Consider the following 17,998-nt stretch of genomic DNA (forward strand, 5'->3'; position numbering starts at 1 on the left):
CGGGGGGCGCGGGCTCTGCCGCGCAGGCCGGCCACGCCCCCGCCCCAGCCCCGCCCCTCCGCCTGAGCCACGCCCCCGCTGCCATGGCGACCGGCAGACTCCCCGCCCCCGAGAGCCCCGCCTCCGCTGCCATAGCAACTGGCAGGCAAGCCCCGCCCCCCGCGGAGCCCCGCCCCGGTGCCATGGTGACCGCAGGCCCCGCCCCCCGAGTGTGTGGTGTTTCCCCCTCCGCCGGAGGTGTCGCGGCCGCCGCACCGTGAGGGATCGGTGGGAGTTGCTGCGGCCTCCCTTGCCCCTCCCCGCCCCCGTCGAATCCCACAGCCCGCCGGTTATCGCGACAGCCCTCCGCTGCATCGCAATTAACTCCGGCGGAAAAGCCCCGCTGTGCTTCCGGCACTGTTCGGGGCGTGTCTGGCCGCGGCGCCACCCGCGTTCTATGGTCCGCGGCGCTCCCAGGGTCCCCCGCGCCGCGGCCGGTACCCGGGAGGAGCGCGGCGGCAGGCGCTGGCCTGTCCGGGGCCTGTCTTGCCCCGGGGCTGCGCCTGCCCGCGGCCGCCATGGAGCTGGAGGTGCCTGAGGAGGCGGAGGGCTCGGCCGCGGCGGGTGCCGGTGCCATCACCCCGGAGGCCGGCGTAGGGGGACCGGACGCATCAGGAGGTAACGCGCCGCGAGCACCGGGGGCCGCCCCTGGCTGTCCGTCACCCGGCCGGGCACCGGCGTGTCCCCGTGTCCCGCCGGCTCGCAGTGGTTCAGCCCAGCCGTAACCCCGGCCGGGGCCCCCCGCGGGGCGCTCGGAGTGGTTCGGTCCAGCTCCCCCCCTCCCCCCCAGCCACCGCGTGGTCCCGTCCAGCTGCTGCTTCCCTTCTCCCCCGGAGCCGGGATGGTTCGGCCCCGGCAGGAGACCCCCGGGACACCGGGGGACACCGCGATGGGGCTCCCCCGCCTCTGTCCTCGGGCGTCTCGGAGCTGCGAGGGGCAGCGGCGACGCCCGGACCGCCGAGCGAGGCACAGGCCGCCCACCTCCAGCACTACTCCCAGCCCCGGAACCGGCCCCGGCTGGGCCTGGAAGGCCGTGGCGGGGCCGTCCTGTCCGTCCCTTCTCGGGGGTCGCTCCCCGGAGAACACAGGGTCGGGGTGGAGGGGTTGCTCGGGGGGTCAGGCAGACCCTGGCAGCGGGGCCGGGGGGCTTTGTCGCCGGCTGGGGTCCCTCCCGCCGGAGAGGGCCCGTTTGTCAGGGCCCAGAGCGAGGCGAGCCCGGCAGCGGCATTCGTAGAAGGTTTGGGGTTCCTAAGTGGCAGGATGGATCCATGGGGTTGTGCCTGTGCGCCTGCCTCCATCTCCACCGCTGCCTAATTATTTCTAGTTCATTAACAGCCTCAGGATTGCTGGCTGAGCCGTGCTCGTGGTGTTCAGCCCTGCTGCTGCCGCGCTGACACGTTCCTGCGCAGGCCCGACCGCAGAGCTCCGGGCACCTGCCGGAGTCCGTGGTGCTCAGGGCGTTTGCCTCGGTGATGACAGCGATCTCCGTGTCATCAGGCCTTTAAATGAGCATCATTAGATCTTCTTAGAACCAGCTAATTACAGTGGAAGCGGTGCTCGTTTTGCAGATGTCATCTGCCGTGCTGGGGCTGTGGGTGTAGCGTGTAACTTTGAGTAAGGTGCCGAGGATTGGGCTGAGGGAAGCTGTCCCCAGGCGTCCTGCTGCAGTTCCTCGGTGCTGCAAAGAAATGCAGGGGCTGGCAGCCTGCAGCCCGCCTTCCCGAGGCTGCTTGCTGTGCTCCCACACACCCTTGGACCTCTTTTTGGGAGTGTGATGCCAAAGGAGTGAGAAAGAACCTCTTGCTGATCAGAGTCACAGAACAGTTTGGTCTGGAAGGGACCTTAAAGCCCATCTTGTTCCACCCTTCTACCATGGGGAAGGACACCAATGAACAATTAAAATATCATTTGTCCTTCTGATTTCTCTGTCATATACCTGGTTTTTGGGGAGGATAGAAGGTTGTTGCTCAGGACTATGCAAAGTGTTCATGGAGACTGTTGCTCAGGAAGGGTTTAAGCAGGGAGTGGGTATTTTTCTTCTTCCATGAGCAAGTAAATCTGAATTTATGTACCTGTAGGCTGTCTTACCTTATGCTGATAGTAAAAAAGATGAAACAGAGCCAGTAATCTCGCCAGTGCTTTGATTTGTCAAGTCAAGTTGCTTACTCCTCACTTGGGTAGCATCCAAATTGTGTCACTTGGCCTCAGCTGCTCTTGCAGCTGGAGCTCCCGGGGGGCTGGGGACAACGTGCACAACAGCAAATGAGTTTTTGCTGGAGAAGAGCAAGCCCTGGGGGATGGAGGTGGCCTTTGGTGGGCTGTGGGAGGACACAGCTGCACCTGCACAGGGCCGGCTGTGCTGTGGGTCTGGGCTTGTCACTGTGCTCCCTGGTCTGGACTGGGTGACAGATCCCCATGATGCTGGTGCCTTTGCTGCTGTGTGGAGGCGTTGAAGTGCCCATGACCCACCTACACGGGTGCTTTGCACTGCTCCCCTTGTGCTCACTGCTCTGCATGTGCTGTTGATGAAAGGTCACCAGCATGGCTGAAACCTGCTGCCTGGTTCCTGGCTGGAGAGGAGGCATCTGGGTGCTGTGCCCTGCCATGTTGCTGAACAACATGGCAGGGTTAATCCAGACTGTGGGTCAGGCCAGCAAAGACCTTCCTCAAGCCCTCAGTAATTATAGAAAAATTACCAGTTAGTCTGGTACAGGAGTAAAACTGCCTGGAGAAGGGCTGGAAGCTGGGGAGGCCTTGGCAGTAGGGTGTCTTAAGGTAGAGAGTGTTTTGAAGGGAACTTTTGAAAATCTCATGCTTTGAGGGAGAAAACCTCACTTACTGCCAGCAGCAGGACATTCATGGACAGCATTCATGGACACACAGGCCCAATTCGTTCATTCCTGAGACCTTGGCTTCAAAGTTTTTAAAGGTTTTGTGACCAGCTAGTTGAAAGGGAGTTTCAAAATCTAATGGGTGCAGATGCTTGTTGTGCCTTCTCTCTGAATCTGTACCCTCATGCCCCGGGGAGGGACTCCAGGGAGTGTAAGGGGCTGCTCCAGGGTTCTGGTGAGCTGTAGGCAAGAGCAGAGGTGGTGTGGGGAGGTACAGAGCTGTGGGGTGACAGGTGAGTACTGGACTTGTTTAGGCTGGGGTACCCTGATCCCAGGGATGGTGGGGTAAGCAAAGGGTGCATCACCATTCCTCTAGCCAGGTGCAGTCTGGAGACAGAGGGTCTGGAAATCTTTTATTCAAGGGTGGTTGAGTTATGGGAGAGCTATTGCTACAAAAAACTGGCACTGTCCAAGTGTTGGACAGCAGAACTGTCCTTTCTACTGTCCACCATCTCCTTTCTAAAGTGGGAATTCTCAGTCTAATGGGGAAGTAGAGTTGACGTTGGATTTATTTCCATTGGTCAGGTCTCCTATTACACAGGTTTCAGTCTGCCCATCACTTATGGTCCAGAGCTGGAGCAGAAGCCTCCAATGTGTTCTTCAAGGTTGGATTCTAAAACTTTAGGGAACTGAAATAATTTAACAAGAATTCACTCGTGTTGGACGACTGTCTTGCTGTACCTCTGGCTGAAGGAGCACAATGAAGATCCTGGCCCCAGCCAGGGGAGAGCCAGGTGTGCTTTATGCTGGTAGCACCTGTGTGGCTGTCTCCAAAAAGCACTGGAGAGTGTTGATTGTGACAGCCCAGGAACAGCATTGCAGCTCTTCCCTCTTAGCAGTGATAACTTTGAAGTGACTTTTGAAGGGTTGCTGGAAGCAATTTTTTCAGTGAGCAGATTAGAGATAAGAGAAGAATTCCACCCTGTGGGGCATAAGCAGTTCAATTCATACCAACTCGATGGAGAGGGGAAATTGAAGAGAGCTTATCAGCTTGAGGAAAAATCAAATGTAAACATCATCCCCAGCATGATTATGGTTCACAGCTTAGTTGGATGTCACATGCCTCTGTGGCGTGAAATGGTGCTGGCGAGGATGATTACAGAGGGAGTCAGCCAGGCAGGAACAGGCAGAAAAACACCCTGTGCCTTGAACTCCTAAAGACCCTGCAGTCACTTCACAGTCAATAAGTCACAGCTCAGCTGCGGGGAAGGAGGAAGGCAATGAAAATAGAATTCAGGCTGCTCTGGCAAATTAATTGTTCTTTAAGATATGAATCGGCTGGAAGCACGTAGGGAAGCTGGGATGATGGAGCCTGGGAGCTGGGAAGGGCAGTGTGCACAGCAGGCAGATGTGGGCACTGCCCTAAGGATGCTGAGCCTGCCTGTATTGGTGTCAGGGTAGGCTGGAGAACGAGTTTCTGAGAACACACAGGACGGGGAATGATTAGTCTCATTTTCATTAAGCAGCACTTGGCATTGACCTGTATATAACAGCCCATTCCACCACTGCTGGGGCTGAGGCTGGCAGAGCTGCCACTGCTGCATCCCGCTTGGGAGGCACATGAGCCTCTCTGGAAGAGTTCCTCAGGGAATGACCCGAGTGGATTCAGTATGAACAGTGTATAATTTGGTAACTGTTATTGAAATGATTCGCTGACATGACCATTATAGGCTCTTGCCAGATGCACAGTCTTAAGAAATATGGTCTTCCCATATAAGGTGGTTATAGCCTGAAAAGCAGCAGCAAGAATTCCAGCACTCTCTTCCTTCATGGACACATCTTTCAGTTAGCACCATTTGACTCCAGAAATAGTCCTGCCATGGCTGTGTGATACCCTGATAAAGACTTGAGAGCTCTTCTCATCACTTGCTGCTTCAGCTTTGTCAGTGTTTGGTTATTCCCATCTATCCTTTTGGGCTGCCAAGCTTATTCCCATGTACCATAATTAATCTCTTGAAGCATGGCAGGTTCCTCACTCCCGACATGGATGCAGTACTGTGTGCTTGCTGGGACCTACTGATACGAGATCTGTTCACCTCTGTGTGTGGGAGCTGCAGGTGTTATGTGGGGCTCATTAACTTGTGACTCAAAAAGCAGAAATCACTGCACCTTTTGCACTGCACTGGGGAATGTCAGAAGCAGAGTGGGAGGGGGAAATATTTACTAATCCCAGTGCAAGGAGGGTTGGCTTTGTTTAGGTGGAATTGAATGCTCAGTGCTCCCATCCACAGCATGGGGAGGGAGCTGCTGGCCACGTCACAAGCAGGAGATGCTCCCTCTGGCATCTTGGCTGCAGGAAAGTGGGAGCCAAAGCAGATCCTGCCTCCCCAGATGGTCTGATCCCATGGATGCACTCTCACAGATCTCCCCTGGATCCCAGGGAAGACAGTGGGAGCAGCAGGTATTGGAGTAGGCTGCCAGTTTTGGGACACACTCTCTGGTTTAACACAGAGGCCTTGGCACCTCCTTTTCTCCAAGATGCTTATGTTGAGAGGGAAGTGACTCAGAATGTTTGAATCATAGAATGAAAGAATAGTTTGGGTGGGAAGGGACTATCTCATTCCAACCCCCTGCTATGGGCAGGGCCACCTTCCAGTACACCAGGGTGCTCCAAGCCCCATCCAGATGGGCCTTGAAGCCCATAAATAGCAGCAGAACACCAGGTGGCAAGGTAGGGTATTTCCTTTCCCATTAAGTCTTTCCAAGTCTCTAACCAAGATCTCTGATAGTCTCCTTTGATTTATTTAATAACCCAGTGACAGTGTTGCTGTCCTTAACCCATCTCCCAGGCCTACAAGCTGGGTCACCTCATGAATGTGCCCAACAACATAATTTTTTAGTCACATCGAACTGGTTGTCTGATCATGTGTGTGGGACCAGGCAGAAGCATTATGCAGATGCAAAGCCCAAGTTGTTTGGTGTGGATTCCCTGTAAGCACTTGCTGTTAGATAGATAGACACACCTCTGTGGTATTTCACCATTTCTAAATCCATTTTGAGTACGGGAACTCAAAGGAGAGAAGTACTTTTGCGTTCTGTAAGTCTTTGGCAGAGCAGAAGTCCTGGCCAAGCATGGTCTGGATGTTTGCTGCTGGCTGACGGTGCCTGTGCAGCCACTTGTGTTTTCCTCAAATGCTGGGATGGGGACGCACGCCATACTGAGCCCCTGCTGCTGGCTGTTCTGCCACAGGAATGCACTCACAGACGGGAAAAGACATGAGCACAGCAGAGGGAAATCAAGGCACTGTGAAGGCCTGGGAATCTCAATGCTGAGATGAAACAAAAGCACCAGAAGAAAGGAGGTCATGTAAAAAACCGAACTTGTGGCGTGTGTGAAGTGGGCTTGCTCCTGATCCCCATCAGCGCAGACCTCAGCAGAGCCCAGCGTTGCTCACCTGCCTGCCTGGGGAGCATGTGCCAAATGGAAAGCAGCTGCTGGCTCTCCCAGGCTCTCCACCTCCTCTGGGGAGAACTGGCAGACTGAGTCTGTGGACAGGAGCCTGGCTTCTGCAAGAGCCCTGTACAAGCCAGTGATCATATGGTGCTGTTGGGGCTTTTCCTTCTTAGGTAGGTCTTAGAAATGCTCACTTCCTAAGCAGCCTGGCACTTGTTTGTTTGACCTTTTCAGTGATGCCAAGAGCTGGGTTAACCTCCAGACTTTCATGAAGGCATTTTTTGTAATTAAAAAGCTTTAAGTGATTAGAGCAGCTTTTCTGTTACTTTGTCTCCTCACCCACATATTTAGTAGAAAATGCTGTCAACCCCTAATTAAGTGTCATCGTCTTCCATGGTGTGTTCTTGTGGCTTCCCCAGCTTACATGTGGGTTTTGGCACTGGCTTGTGGTGAATTACCAGGCTGAGTCAGGGGACATGCTGTGGTAGGGAGGAAATCTGAAGCTGGCAATGTGCTGCGTTGCCCCAGCCCTGCCCATGCTGCTGGTCACCACTTACCCTGACACGTTTTTATCTCACAGCTCTGGGGAGAGGCTGTGAGTCCCTTTGCTTCTCTTTCCGCTTTCTTTGAAAGCTGCAAGTTTTCAGCTGTAGCGAGCCTACTGATCTTTTCTAATTCTATTGAAAAAAAACCACAAATGCGTACAGCTAAGGAGTCGGTGTGTGATGTGAAGGTTTCTCTTCAATATTTACTGTAACACAGAAGTAAGCTGGAATAATCCACATGTGTAGAAGAGCTGTGTTCTTTTATAGAGTGGAGCTGGCATGTTCTTTACAGTTGCACCTCTGGCAGATGCCTATGAGAAGTGCTGTCCCTCTGGATAACTGCTTGACTTTGGATCTGGAGTTGCAGGAAACAAAGTTTGCTGTGTCCAACCACTGCCTGTGCAGTTTGCATTCAGTGTGAGGAGTGTAAATGCTTTGCAGACTCATCAAAGCAGCCCAGTCCTCATCCCCTTTGTAATCAGCAGAACCTGCATGTTCTCTTTGCAGAAATTGCTGCTGGAGAGGGTGGGGAAGACTTCCTGGGAGAAAAGAGAAGTTGTAAACCAGCTGTTTGCCATCATCGTTGAAGACTTGCCTGTTGCATGAGGAGTGTTTGAAAGGCAAGGCCCACATACCAGGAGCACAACTGTAGCTGCTTCTGCTGCCCAAGGCACTCCTTGAGCCAGGAGAGGGAACCAGGTCATGGCCTGGAGTTTGTCACAAGACCAGCCAGGACAGATCCATGTCCGTGACTGAAAGGGCCTGGAGATTAGCTGAACATGGGAACAGCACGGGCAGCAGCTCCTGTCTTTGTTCTGGGTGAAACAGCTCAGTCTCCTGAACTGGGAGGAATTAATGGATTACAAGACAAGGGCGGCTTTGCCTTGTTTGTGGTCATTAAAACGCAGCAGTGCTGCTGGGACAGTGCCACTGGCACCGTGGTTGGTGGGGAGCTCAGTCAGACTCCACCGAGCTCAAATGCTGCTTTTCACTTTACTCATAATGTTCACCTCTCCCAGCCACACCAGGGAATGAGGCTTGATTCAGCTTCTGCCGTGTGCTCTGGCCGCTGCTGTTAAAGCTTTCCTGCTTCTGCTCTCCTGTGGGAGCTCTTGCATGGGTCTTGGTGGCTCCTGCAAAATGAGGTTTCATGCTCTGAGGGCCTCTTTAGGCACAGCAGCTGTTAACTCTTCAGTTAAACTCAGTAATGCTTTTTCGGACAAAGCTCTGTCAAACTGCTGACTCTTCACATTCAAGTTGTCTGCGTTCCTGTATCATGGCAGACACGTCCTAATTTCTTTTCCAGAAGATCTGGTAGCGCTTTGACCTCAGCCATCTCCTGAAGAAAATGCAGCTCACCAGAGGAAGGGAGTGCTGGGCTGGGAGCCAGTCGGGTCTCTACTCCTTCACTGAATTTAGTAAATCAGAGTAATTCCCCAGCTGTTTCATGTTTTTTTCCATAGGAGAAGTGTTCTGCTGCTTTTGGGGCCAGGGACCTGAGTTCACAGTCATTTAGCAGGGTTGGTGTTAGAAGCATGTCCTTAGTGTGACCCAAAATTTGGGCACATCAGGATGCTGCCCTTCAAAATGGGTGTCCAGGATGTGTCAGACTGTGCTGGTGACCATGTTGTGCTTCTGCAAGAGTAGAATTAGTCAAGACTGTTTTGCCTGCTCATTTGCTGCCTGACAAGATGTTGTTTAAATTGCTGGTTAGACTTTTCTTTCCCTTGGCATTTGCTGTTCTCAGTTGCTGCTTTATATTCTGTCACCCCAAGTAAGTGAAGGTCCAGATTTCCAGTGTCTGAGACAACCACTGGGACCAGTGAAGTGCAATCTGATGGAGTTGAGGACTGACACAGAAACATGTATCATCTACATTGAAAGAGCATTGTTTGCAGAGTCAGTCTCTTGGGAATTCAAGTTTGATGCCCAAACTTGCTTTCTGCCTCCCTGGTTAAGGTTGGGTTTATCCCACCTGGGCAGAGGGGTCTTGCCAACCCTATGTGGGACAGGAAGGCCAGGGAGGAATGAAGGAGGTAGAATAAAAGCAATTCTCCTGTATATTTAAAGCAGGAGTAATGTAGGTCACCTTAATCTGCTCTCCCTCCTCCCTTTCCTGCGGGATGGGAGACTATCCCAGTCACGTGTGCTGCAGGGTAATGATGAGGGAGGACCACCTTCATCTTGCTGCTGTTGACCTGTGGAGCATCCTGTGGGCTTGGGAGGCTTCTCTGCCTGTGTATTACCTACCAAAAAAATCAAATATAGCTCTCCAGCAGTACAGCAAAATAGTGTTTCTGTGCATCAGATTAATGGCTTCAAGGTGATTTAATTCAATTATTTAAATTATTTTTGGGGTGGAATTTCTTATTTGTGGCTGGAGCTGTGATTCTGTTTAAAGGGCAAGTTAACAGCATCCTCGTGAGCTCTAGGAATTTATCTGGTTTTTCACCAATTATAGTTGGGCAGCAGTACATTCACAGCATTGCTTCAGGTGCTGTTCAGTGCTGGTCCTGTCCGCCCTCCAGTGATGGAGTTGGCTCAGAATGGCTGCGTATGGATTTTTATCTCATTCAAGGCTGGCTGAGCTCAGGTAATTCAGGCCACTTGGCACCAATTTGATCAACTTGAGTGGGAGCAATTTGGGTTGGTGCATTGATACAACTCACCAAGGGTTCAGAGCACTTGAGTACTTTTATGTAATTGGCAAGTTTTGAGAGGTTTCATGAAGTCCTTTCAAAGCTCAAGACTCATCTCCTGAGTCCTGTGAGGCTCCAGCTGACTACGGTACCAGAAACCATGGAGTCATAGAATCTCCTGGGTTGGGAAGAACCCACGAGGATCATTGGGTCCAGCTCATGGCCCTGAACAGGAGAACCTGAAGAATCCCACCGAGTGCCTGAAAGCATTGTCCAAACACTTGGGAACTCTGGCAGAGTTCAGGTTCAGCCACCAGCAATGATGTATGCTGCTTTGTCCAACACGGTTGATAAAATTTTGGGAGCCACAACAGCTGAGATGGGACGTGGCTGGTTTCTGCCCTTGAGGCCTGCTTGGTTTTGTTACCACTTTGTCCACAGTGGATCCCACAGAGAGGACAGCCCAGCTTAAATGAGTTGTCACCTCTGATGTCCATTGATTTTACTTGAGGTCCTGAAAAACTGAGGGATTAAAGAAAAACCTTCAGGCTTTGCATAAGGCCTAGAAACACACGTATGCATTGTACAAAGTAAAGTGAAGGTGATGAGCTGGAGCCTGCCATGGCCACTGGTTGGGTCTTTAGAATATGCTGCTCTCTTCCCAGTGGAGGGCTGCGAACTGGAGCTCACCCTGGCTTTGTGACACTGATGGCATTTGCCACATGGGTTAATGGGGGGAGAGGGAAGAGTCCTTTGCAAGGCAAAAGTGATGGACTTTGTTAAATGCTCTGAAATACCAGGGAAGATCTACCTGTCTTTGTGCTGCCTTGTCATGTTTGGCACATTCTGTGACCTGGGCCAAGACACAAGGAAATATTGCCAAAGCCTCTGCTTTGAGCAGGATGCAGCAGCTGAGGACAAAGATGCTGCAGTAGTTTTTCTCTCTGTAGTTTCTCTGCAGATCTGATAGACCAGATTTTGTGGATTTTTCAGTATAAAATTGTCCATTATTGCATTTTTCAAAGGGAGGGAACTGGCTGAAATCCTCCTCTGGCTGAGTGCTCCTTCCCTGAATGTGCTGATGGCACTTGAGCAGTCACAGTCACTCCACTTGGATGCTGATGTGGAACTTGGTTGTCTCTCTGCGTTCTTGATTCCGCAGTTTCTGTCAGTGTTGCTGCTTCTGCATCCTTGTGCCAGGATGAAGGGGTGGTGTGCTCAGTCCCACATGCAGCCGAGAGGGCAGATGTAATACCTGAAACCATTTGTCTTCTCTTTAAATGTCACTTCTAACTGGGTGTCATCTGCAAAGTGACAGTTTTCCTCCTCTCTGTACGTGTTGAGTGCCGCTCTCTCCATCTGGCTGGCTGTGTGTTGACGGGGGCAGTGTACAAAACGCAGAGCATTTGCTGGCAGAAATGCAAACTGTAGAGATGTAAAATACTCCCTGACTTCAAAGCTGGAATAGAGAGAGCAGAAAATGAAGTCTCAAAGCTGTGCTTGTCACTGTTAATGACCTGCTCAGTTACAGACACTTGCTGAGGTGGAATTCAGAAATAAGGCCTTGGGTTTCACTCTTGCCTAACAGGTGGGGATTGTTTGGGGGTTTAAATAGCACATGTTATGGGGTGGTTTTTGTGGTTGGTGAGGACTGTTTGTTCAGTGATTGGAGCTGAAATCTGGAAGGTTAACAATTGCCTCTGCTTAATGGAATGTTTTTTCCCCTATAATTCTGACTGACACTACAAGACAATGAAGTTTTTCAGGAGGTGGATATTGTGTTGCATTTTGTAGCTTTTCATAGATTCCTGGAATATCCTGAGCTGGAAGGGACCCACAGGGATCATCAGTGCAGCCCCTGGCCCTGCACAGCCACCCCAACACCCCCACCCTGAGCATCCCTGGCAGCGCTGTCCAAACGCTCCTGCAGCTCTGGCAGCCTTGGGGCCGGGACCATTCCCTGGGGAGCCTGGGCAGTGCCAGCACCCTCGGGGGGAAGAACCTTTCCCTGAGCTCCGTGCCAAGGCCTGGCCCAGCTCCAGCCCTTCCTGGGCTCCTGTCCCTGTCCCAGAGCAGAGCTCAGCCCCTGCCCCTCTGCCTCCCCTCGGGAGGAGCTGCAGCCCCCGAGGAGCCTCCCCTCAGTCTCCTGTGCTGCAGCTGAACGAGCCAAGTGCCCTCAGCCGCTCCTCAGACCCTTCCCAGCTCCGTGCCCCTCCTTGGGACACTCTCCAACAGCTTTGGATCCTTCTGACCTTGTAGGGCCTAAACTGCCTCCAGAACTCAAGGTGAAGCTGCAGCCTCATACTGATTGATATGCATATGGATTTTTTTAAAATTCCAAGATACCTCTACTCAACCCAGCATCTCTTCAGGCTTAAATTAATTTTGATGGTAGAGAACTGCTGACAGTCTTTCTCCTGTGTAGTCTCAGAGGGTTGGATGTTTGTTTTCATTTCAGTATTGGGCAGGAGTCACTGGTGGATTAACTATCTGGGACACTCTTTTGAGCAAGTGGCTTCTGGACTGATAATGCCAGAAAATGCTTATTAAAGAAAATGAGAAATGTGGCAATTTGGGAGGAACTTGGTTTAATATGTGCAGGCTCTGTTTTTGCATGGATAGGATGGCAATGAGCGTCTACAGGGGATGAGATTTAAGGTTTATAACAATCTCAGAGACATTCTGTGGCTCCCTGAACTCCCAGGTTTTAAAACTCAAAGATTGGATTTATTTTTAATCTTTTCTAAACTGAAAACTGGGAGAGAAAGGAGGCTGGAAGAGCCCAGCATGAGGAGCAAACTGTGACCTAGAGAAACAAGGTGGGTTTTTACAGCAGCTGAAGAAATTAAATTTAAATGCTGAGTTTTGCTGTGAAGTGGGTTAAAAACTTAATCTGTAAGGGTGAGGTGGGGGAAAGAATGACTTAATTCAAGGCCTGTGGGAGGGAGGGATAAGATGTGTCTGAATGGCAGCTGCTCATCTAAAGGAAAAAGGAGTGTGTTGCAGGCAGAAGTAGCAAGTGCTGCTAGTACTTAATGTTTTCTATTAGAGGTCCTGCTTTTGTCTTGACAAGAAAACAGTCTCCAAACCTCCTTTGCCTTATGACTCGCCTTGAAGTGCAGGCACGACCAATGCACCCGTTTTGGTGGGAAGAGGAATGAAGAGGAAGCCAAGAAGCTGCATCCAAAACTGTAGAGTTTGGTCAGGCTCATCCTTAAAAGGGGCTGTGGTATCTGCAGGATGGTTCTGCTTCATCACAGCTGCCTTCTCCTCTTCCCATGGACAGCCTTCCCTCCCTGCCCCTCTGAGCCTCTCAGCTGCCCTTCTGCTGTGCTTTGTGAAAGGAGCTCAAGCTTGCTCGGCTTCCTCGGTGCGGCTGGGAAGCCCTGCTGCTTGGTGGGACAGAGCTGGAGGCTGAAGCCATCTGGTTTGGAAGGAGACTACTGGATTGGGAGCCAGAAAATGTAGACCTTAAGCCATGAGACTGCCCATGTCAGCCTGCAGAATCCTTTATTCCACACTGAGAACTGCTGTGTGTGTGTTGGCCAGTGTCACCACACACCTCTGCCTCTTTCTGCGTCCCCACAACCGCCGCCATAAACCAGAGAGCTGATGGTTGGGAGAAGCCTGAGCACACAGCTGGGTTGTCCTCCTGGAGATGCTTTTTGGAGGGAATATTTGATGTCAGTGTGCCTGGCTGTGGCTTCTGTTTCTCTCCAAACAGAGAAGCAGATTGTGCTGTTCCCCCTCTCTTTTGCAGGTGAGTGGTAGTGGTAGTGGTAGGTTTGGCTGATCCAAACTTGTAGTGTTCTGGTTCAGGGGAACAAATTTATTTCTTGTTTTATTGAAGTCTTAGCAAGCAGTGTTAAAGAACTCATGAAGTTCTTCTGTGTAGTTCAGAAATGCTAAGCTGAAGTTCACTCCATGCTGCTGGTTAGAGTTGTGTGGCCAGTAGGACCAGGGCAGTGACTGCCCCCCTGTGCTGGCACTGCTGAGGCCCCACCTCAAATCCTGGGGTCAGTTTGGGGCCCTTTATGACAAGAAGGACACTGAAGGGCTGGAGCGTGTCCAGGGAAGAGAACAGAGCTGGGGAAGGGGCTGGAGCACCAGGAGGAGCTGAGGGAGCTGGAGGGGCTCAGCCTGGAGAAAAGGAGGCTCAGGGGGATGTCGTGGCTCTGCACAACTCCTGACAGGAGGGGACATCTGGGGGGGCGGGGGGGGGGGATGATTGAGCTCTGCTCCCAGGGAACAGGGACAGGAGGAGAGGAAACGGCCTCAAGGTGGCCTAGGGGAGGTTCAGGTTGGACACTGGAAAAATTTCCTCACTGAAAGAGTGGTCAGGCCTTGACAGGCTACCCAGGACAGTGGTGGTGATGATATCCCTGAAAGTGTTCAAAAAACAAGTAGAAATGGCACTTGGCTGTATGGTTTAGTGGGCATGATGAGCTTCAGTCAGAGGTTGGGCTTGATGACCTTGGAGGTCTTCTCCAACCTTAATGATGCTTTGATTCATGTGGCATCCCAGGTTTTCCCTTGTGTTGGACAGATGCTGAGTAAAGCCCTGAGAAGGGTACAAGTTGTTCAGGGCTCTGTTTGAGAACCTCAGAGACCAGAAGTTGTTCCCATTTGCATCTGGAGCTTACAAAGTGATTTCAGTGCACATTTATGAGCTGTGTAGGCAGCCATCCTGAGCTCTTCCTGAGGTGGTGACTTGTGTTTTTGCAAAGTCAGTCTCTTGGGAATTCAAGCCTGATGCCCAAACTTGCTTTCTGCCTCCCTGGTTAAAGTTGGTTTCACCTCACCTACACCTCCCACCTGGGCAGAGTGGTCTTGCCAACCCTATGTGGGACAGGAATATTCTTAGTTGCAGTCAGTCAATATTCTTTAGTTGTAGTTCTCTCTGTTTAAGGCATCCTCCTCACTGGAGAAGAGCTGCCCTGAAACCCACAGCACAAGATCTGGAGGCTCTGGAAAGCTGGGAAGAGAGCTGACCCAGCTGACTGGGGTTCAACTCCAAGGTAACTTGTCGTCTTTCATCTGTTAAGGGTTGTCTATCAGACACATCCTAGAAACCACAACATCACTTCAGAGAGACCTTGACCCCTCCTCTGTCCTGTGCAAGTGCCGGAATACCAAGGGTGAGGCACATCTCTTGGCCTGTGCAAGCTCAGCCCAAACTGGTGCTGCTCCTAGAGGGGTTTGTGGCTGTGCTGGGTACAAGTGTGTGCTCAGCCTCGGGAAAAACAGTGCCAGCAATCTGCAGGGTCCCCAGCCTGCAGGAGTTTAGGAGAACAAGCTCAGCAACAGCCTCAGTTCTGCCTGAGCAGCACCTTGGCAGCCTGAGTGCTCTTTTGGATTTTGTTCTTTCTTCTTTTGAATCTTTGTTTGGGCACATACCTATGCAGAGTCTGGAGATCTGGTTCCCAAATGAATAAATAAATGGGCATTGCTGCACTTGGTTAAATAGAAGTAATAAATTCCTGGCTCAGCCTCTTAAGTGCAGGTCCTCCAGGCCAGGCTGGAGAAGCTGTTTTACTGCCCCAGCTTTGAGCAGGCTGCAGGGCTGTGCCAGAGCCAGCCTGTCCTTCAGCTCGTGGCTGCCTGCACTGTAGGAGGTTGTCCCTGATCGCTGGTATAACACCACTGAGACATCCCTGTAGCCCAGCATGGCAGCAGGCTATCTCTTCATTCCCTCTTTTTGTGTCTCACCTGTTTGAATTTCCTAGTAAGCACTCTAGAAGTATTTTTTGAAATGTCATTGTTTTTTAGATATCTTCTTTTCAGCTCCTAGCTGAGTCACTGGCTACCATGCTACAGCCAGGATCCCAGGGAGAGGAGACACTTGCTGAAACTTTGAGTTATGATTTTTGGCAGCACACTCCATCTTTGGAGCTTGTTCTGCTGTAGCTTGTTTCCTTCCATCTGTTCAGGTGCCTTTGTGAGAGCAGAGCAGGAGCACCTGACCAAAATACTTGAGTCACAGAGAGCAGAAGGCCTTAGCTAGGCCAGTGAGAAAAGAACATGGTAATGAGCAATAATATAAATTTATTCTTAACCTCCAACTCCCCACACCTTGTGTCAGTAGCTTTTGCCCTGGTGATCATTCCTGAGTCTGACCACACAGTGACCTGTCTGTCCAGAGCTGCTGTGGCTCTGGGGGATGTTTGCTCACAGAGCCCCAGTTGGGGTGAAGACTTGAGGCTCAGGACCCCTCCTGGCTACCATGCCCCTCAGTCTGGGGAAGAGAGAACCTGTTGGCATGTCCAGGGAGGGGAGGGATCATGGAATCACGGAACAGTTTGGGTTGGAAGGGACTTTAATGCTCATCTTGTTCTACCACCTGCCATGGGCAGGGATGCCTTCCACTAGACCAGGTTGCTTCAAGCCCCATCCAACCTGAGCTTGAACATTGCCAGGGCTGGGATAGCCACAGCTCCTGAGGACATCCTGTGCCAGGGTCTCACCACCCTCACAGCCAAGAATTTTTTTCTCAATATCCCATCTAACCCTGTGCTCTGGCAGTGGGAAGCCATTTGCCCTTGTCCTGTCCTTCTAAGCCCTTGTCCAAAGCTCCTCTCTGGCTCTCTTGGAGCACCTTTAGGCCCTGCAAGGGGCTCTGAGGTCTCCCTGGAGCCTTGTCCAGGTGAACACCCTCAGCTTCAGAGCAGAGGACCTCCTGGCCTTGCTGCAGAGGTCCTCTGGACCTGCTCCAGCAGCTCCATATCTTGTTGATGTTGGACCCCAGACCTGGAGGCAGCTCTGCAGGTGGCATCTTACCCGATTGGGGCGGAGGGGCAGAATCCCCTTCCTCAACCTGCTGGTCACAATTCTTTCAATGCAGCCCAGGATCCATCTGGATCTACCTGGAGGAAAGTATTTGCAGTAGCTGGGATGGATTAAGCAGAATTTGCTCCTAAAGAGCCAGCCCTCACTTTGTTGTGCTGTGAGATCTGGATGGGTGATGCAGGAGAGGCACAGGCTGCAAAGGTGGTGAGGTGCTGCCAGGCAGGCATGCTGATGGGAAGCAGTAGAGTTGGAAGAGTGAGTTTTGAATGAGGTGAAGAAACAAGCTCAGATGAGCTGTAGCTGCAGCCTGGAGAGCTTGGGTTTCTCCTTTTTACATCAGCAAAAACTCAGGTTTATTTAGAAATAGGTCATAGAATCATGGAACCATTAGGGTTGGAAAAGACCTGCAAGATTATCAAGTCAACCTTGACTGGATGTGTCACTGCTCTGCTTTTTTAAGCATGTTTTCTTAACTGTGTGTTTTCATTGGTACCTGGTCAACTTGAAAACCATGTCTGAATCGTGCAGAGGATGTGCCCTTTGAGGGCTGTATCACAAACTCACATTCTAAAAACTGGAAATGCAACCTAATGCTTTTGGCTGGACATCTGTTTCTGAGACAGGTAGAAGTTAGAGATGCCCCTGCCTCCTTTCCCACCCAGGCCTTGTCCTCAGCGTTGGGATGCAGAGCTCCACATTGCAGAGCTCCACATTGCAGTGTTGTCAGCAGCACCTATGGCAACCTGGAAGTGTTTGGTGAAGGAGTTTGTTGGCTGCTCTCATCAGGCTGGGTACAAGGACTTTATCTCCAGTGACGCATGTTGTACGTAGCCTTGCTCTGAAATCCCCTTTCAAGTCTGCAGTGCTTGAGCACCCTCAGAAAATCTCTGTCAGGTGATGTTAGCCAGAGTGGAATTAAATCTTACAGGATTTAGCCGAGCAGCTTTGGCTACAGAGTAAATCAGGAAATGCCCCACTAGGTAAAAATCCAGGTGCATCTTTGGGATGTCTGCACCCTGACTGCAGGGTGGCCTGCAGTCAGAACAGCTGTTTTCCCTTTGGAGACTGCTGTTGGTTGGGATGCTGGGATCCCACAGGTTTACAGCTGTGGTGACATCTCTGTGTCCTGTTGTTGTGGGAGGTGATTATTGGGAAACTTCAAATAAATTTCCTTACCTTCTTTGACTGTAGTAACTGGACTTCAACATGTTTTTTTAGAATGTCAGAAAATGGTGGATATCTTTAGTGGGTTGCATTCTTGTATTCTCAGGCTAAATTAGAGAATTAATTCCTGCTGGTGAGTGAGCAAGGGGGGCAGTCTTGTTTGAGGAAGACACTTTTAAACAGTGGAAGTTACAAATTATCTGGCCGATCCCTCCTGAAGGGAGACAGGGCTGAGAGATAAAAGTCAGGGGGATAATTTGTCACTGTCTCATGCAGCCTGCAATCCAGCTCTCTTGGTGTCTGCTGTGCTGCTGCTCCTGCAGGCTGCTGGAATGATTCCTTTGCATTGCCAGTGCTCGCCCCAGACAGGCCGAGATGATACCTAGAGTAGGAATATTGGAAAGGGAGCTAAGCTGATGTACAAAGGCATCCTCCTGCTCTAGTTAAAGGGGGTTTGTTCTCTCAATAACAATATCCTGTGCTATTTATCAGCATAAGAAATTTTGGGATTGACCATAGTGAATATATCTTTTTCCAGCT

General features: G+C 51.3%; 1 protein-coding gene across 7 annotated transcripts in view; it reads left to right on the forward strand.

The window, feature by feature from the left end:
- Positions 1-242: 242 nt before the first annotated feature.
- The window catches only part of PIP5K1C (phosphatidylinositol-4-phosphate 5-kinase type 1 gamma), a 50,546-nt gene continuing 32,790 nt past the window's right edge, over positions 243-17,998 (forward strand). For 6 of the 7 annotated variants that reach the window (XM_068173969.1, XM_068173974.1, XM_068173970.1 and 3 more), the window contains exon 1: positions 243-657. In XM_068173969.1, the coding sequence (XP_068030070.1) occupies positions 558-657 (100 nt within the window). In that variant the 5' untranslated portion in view covers positions 243-557. The remainder of the gene's footprint in view (positions 658-17,998) is intronic. The other variant, XM_068173975.1, reaches the window with a different exon arrangement.

Source organism: Anomalospiza imberbis, chromosome 27 (genome assembly GCF_031753505.1).
Source record: "Anomalospiza imberbis isolate Cuckoo-Finch-1a 21T00152 chromosome 27, ASM3175350v1, whole genome shotgun sequence".
In the NCBI taxonomy this organism is placed as follows: Eukaryota; Metazoa; Chordata; class Aves; order Passeriformes; family Viduidae; genus Anomalospiza; species Anomalospiza imberbis.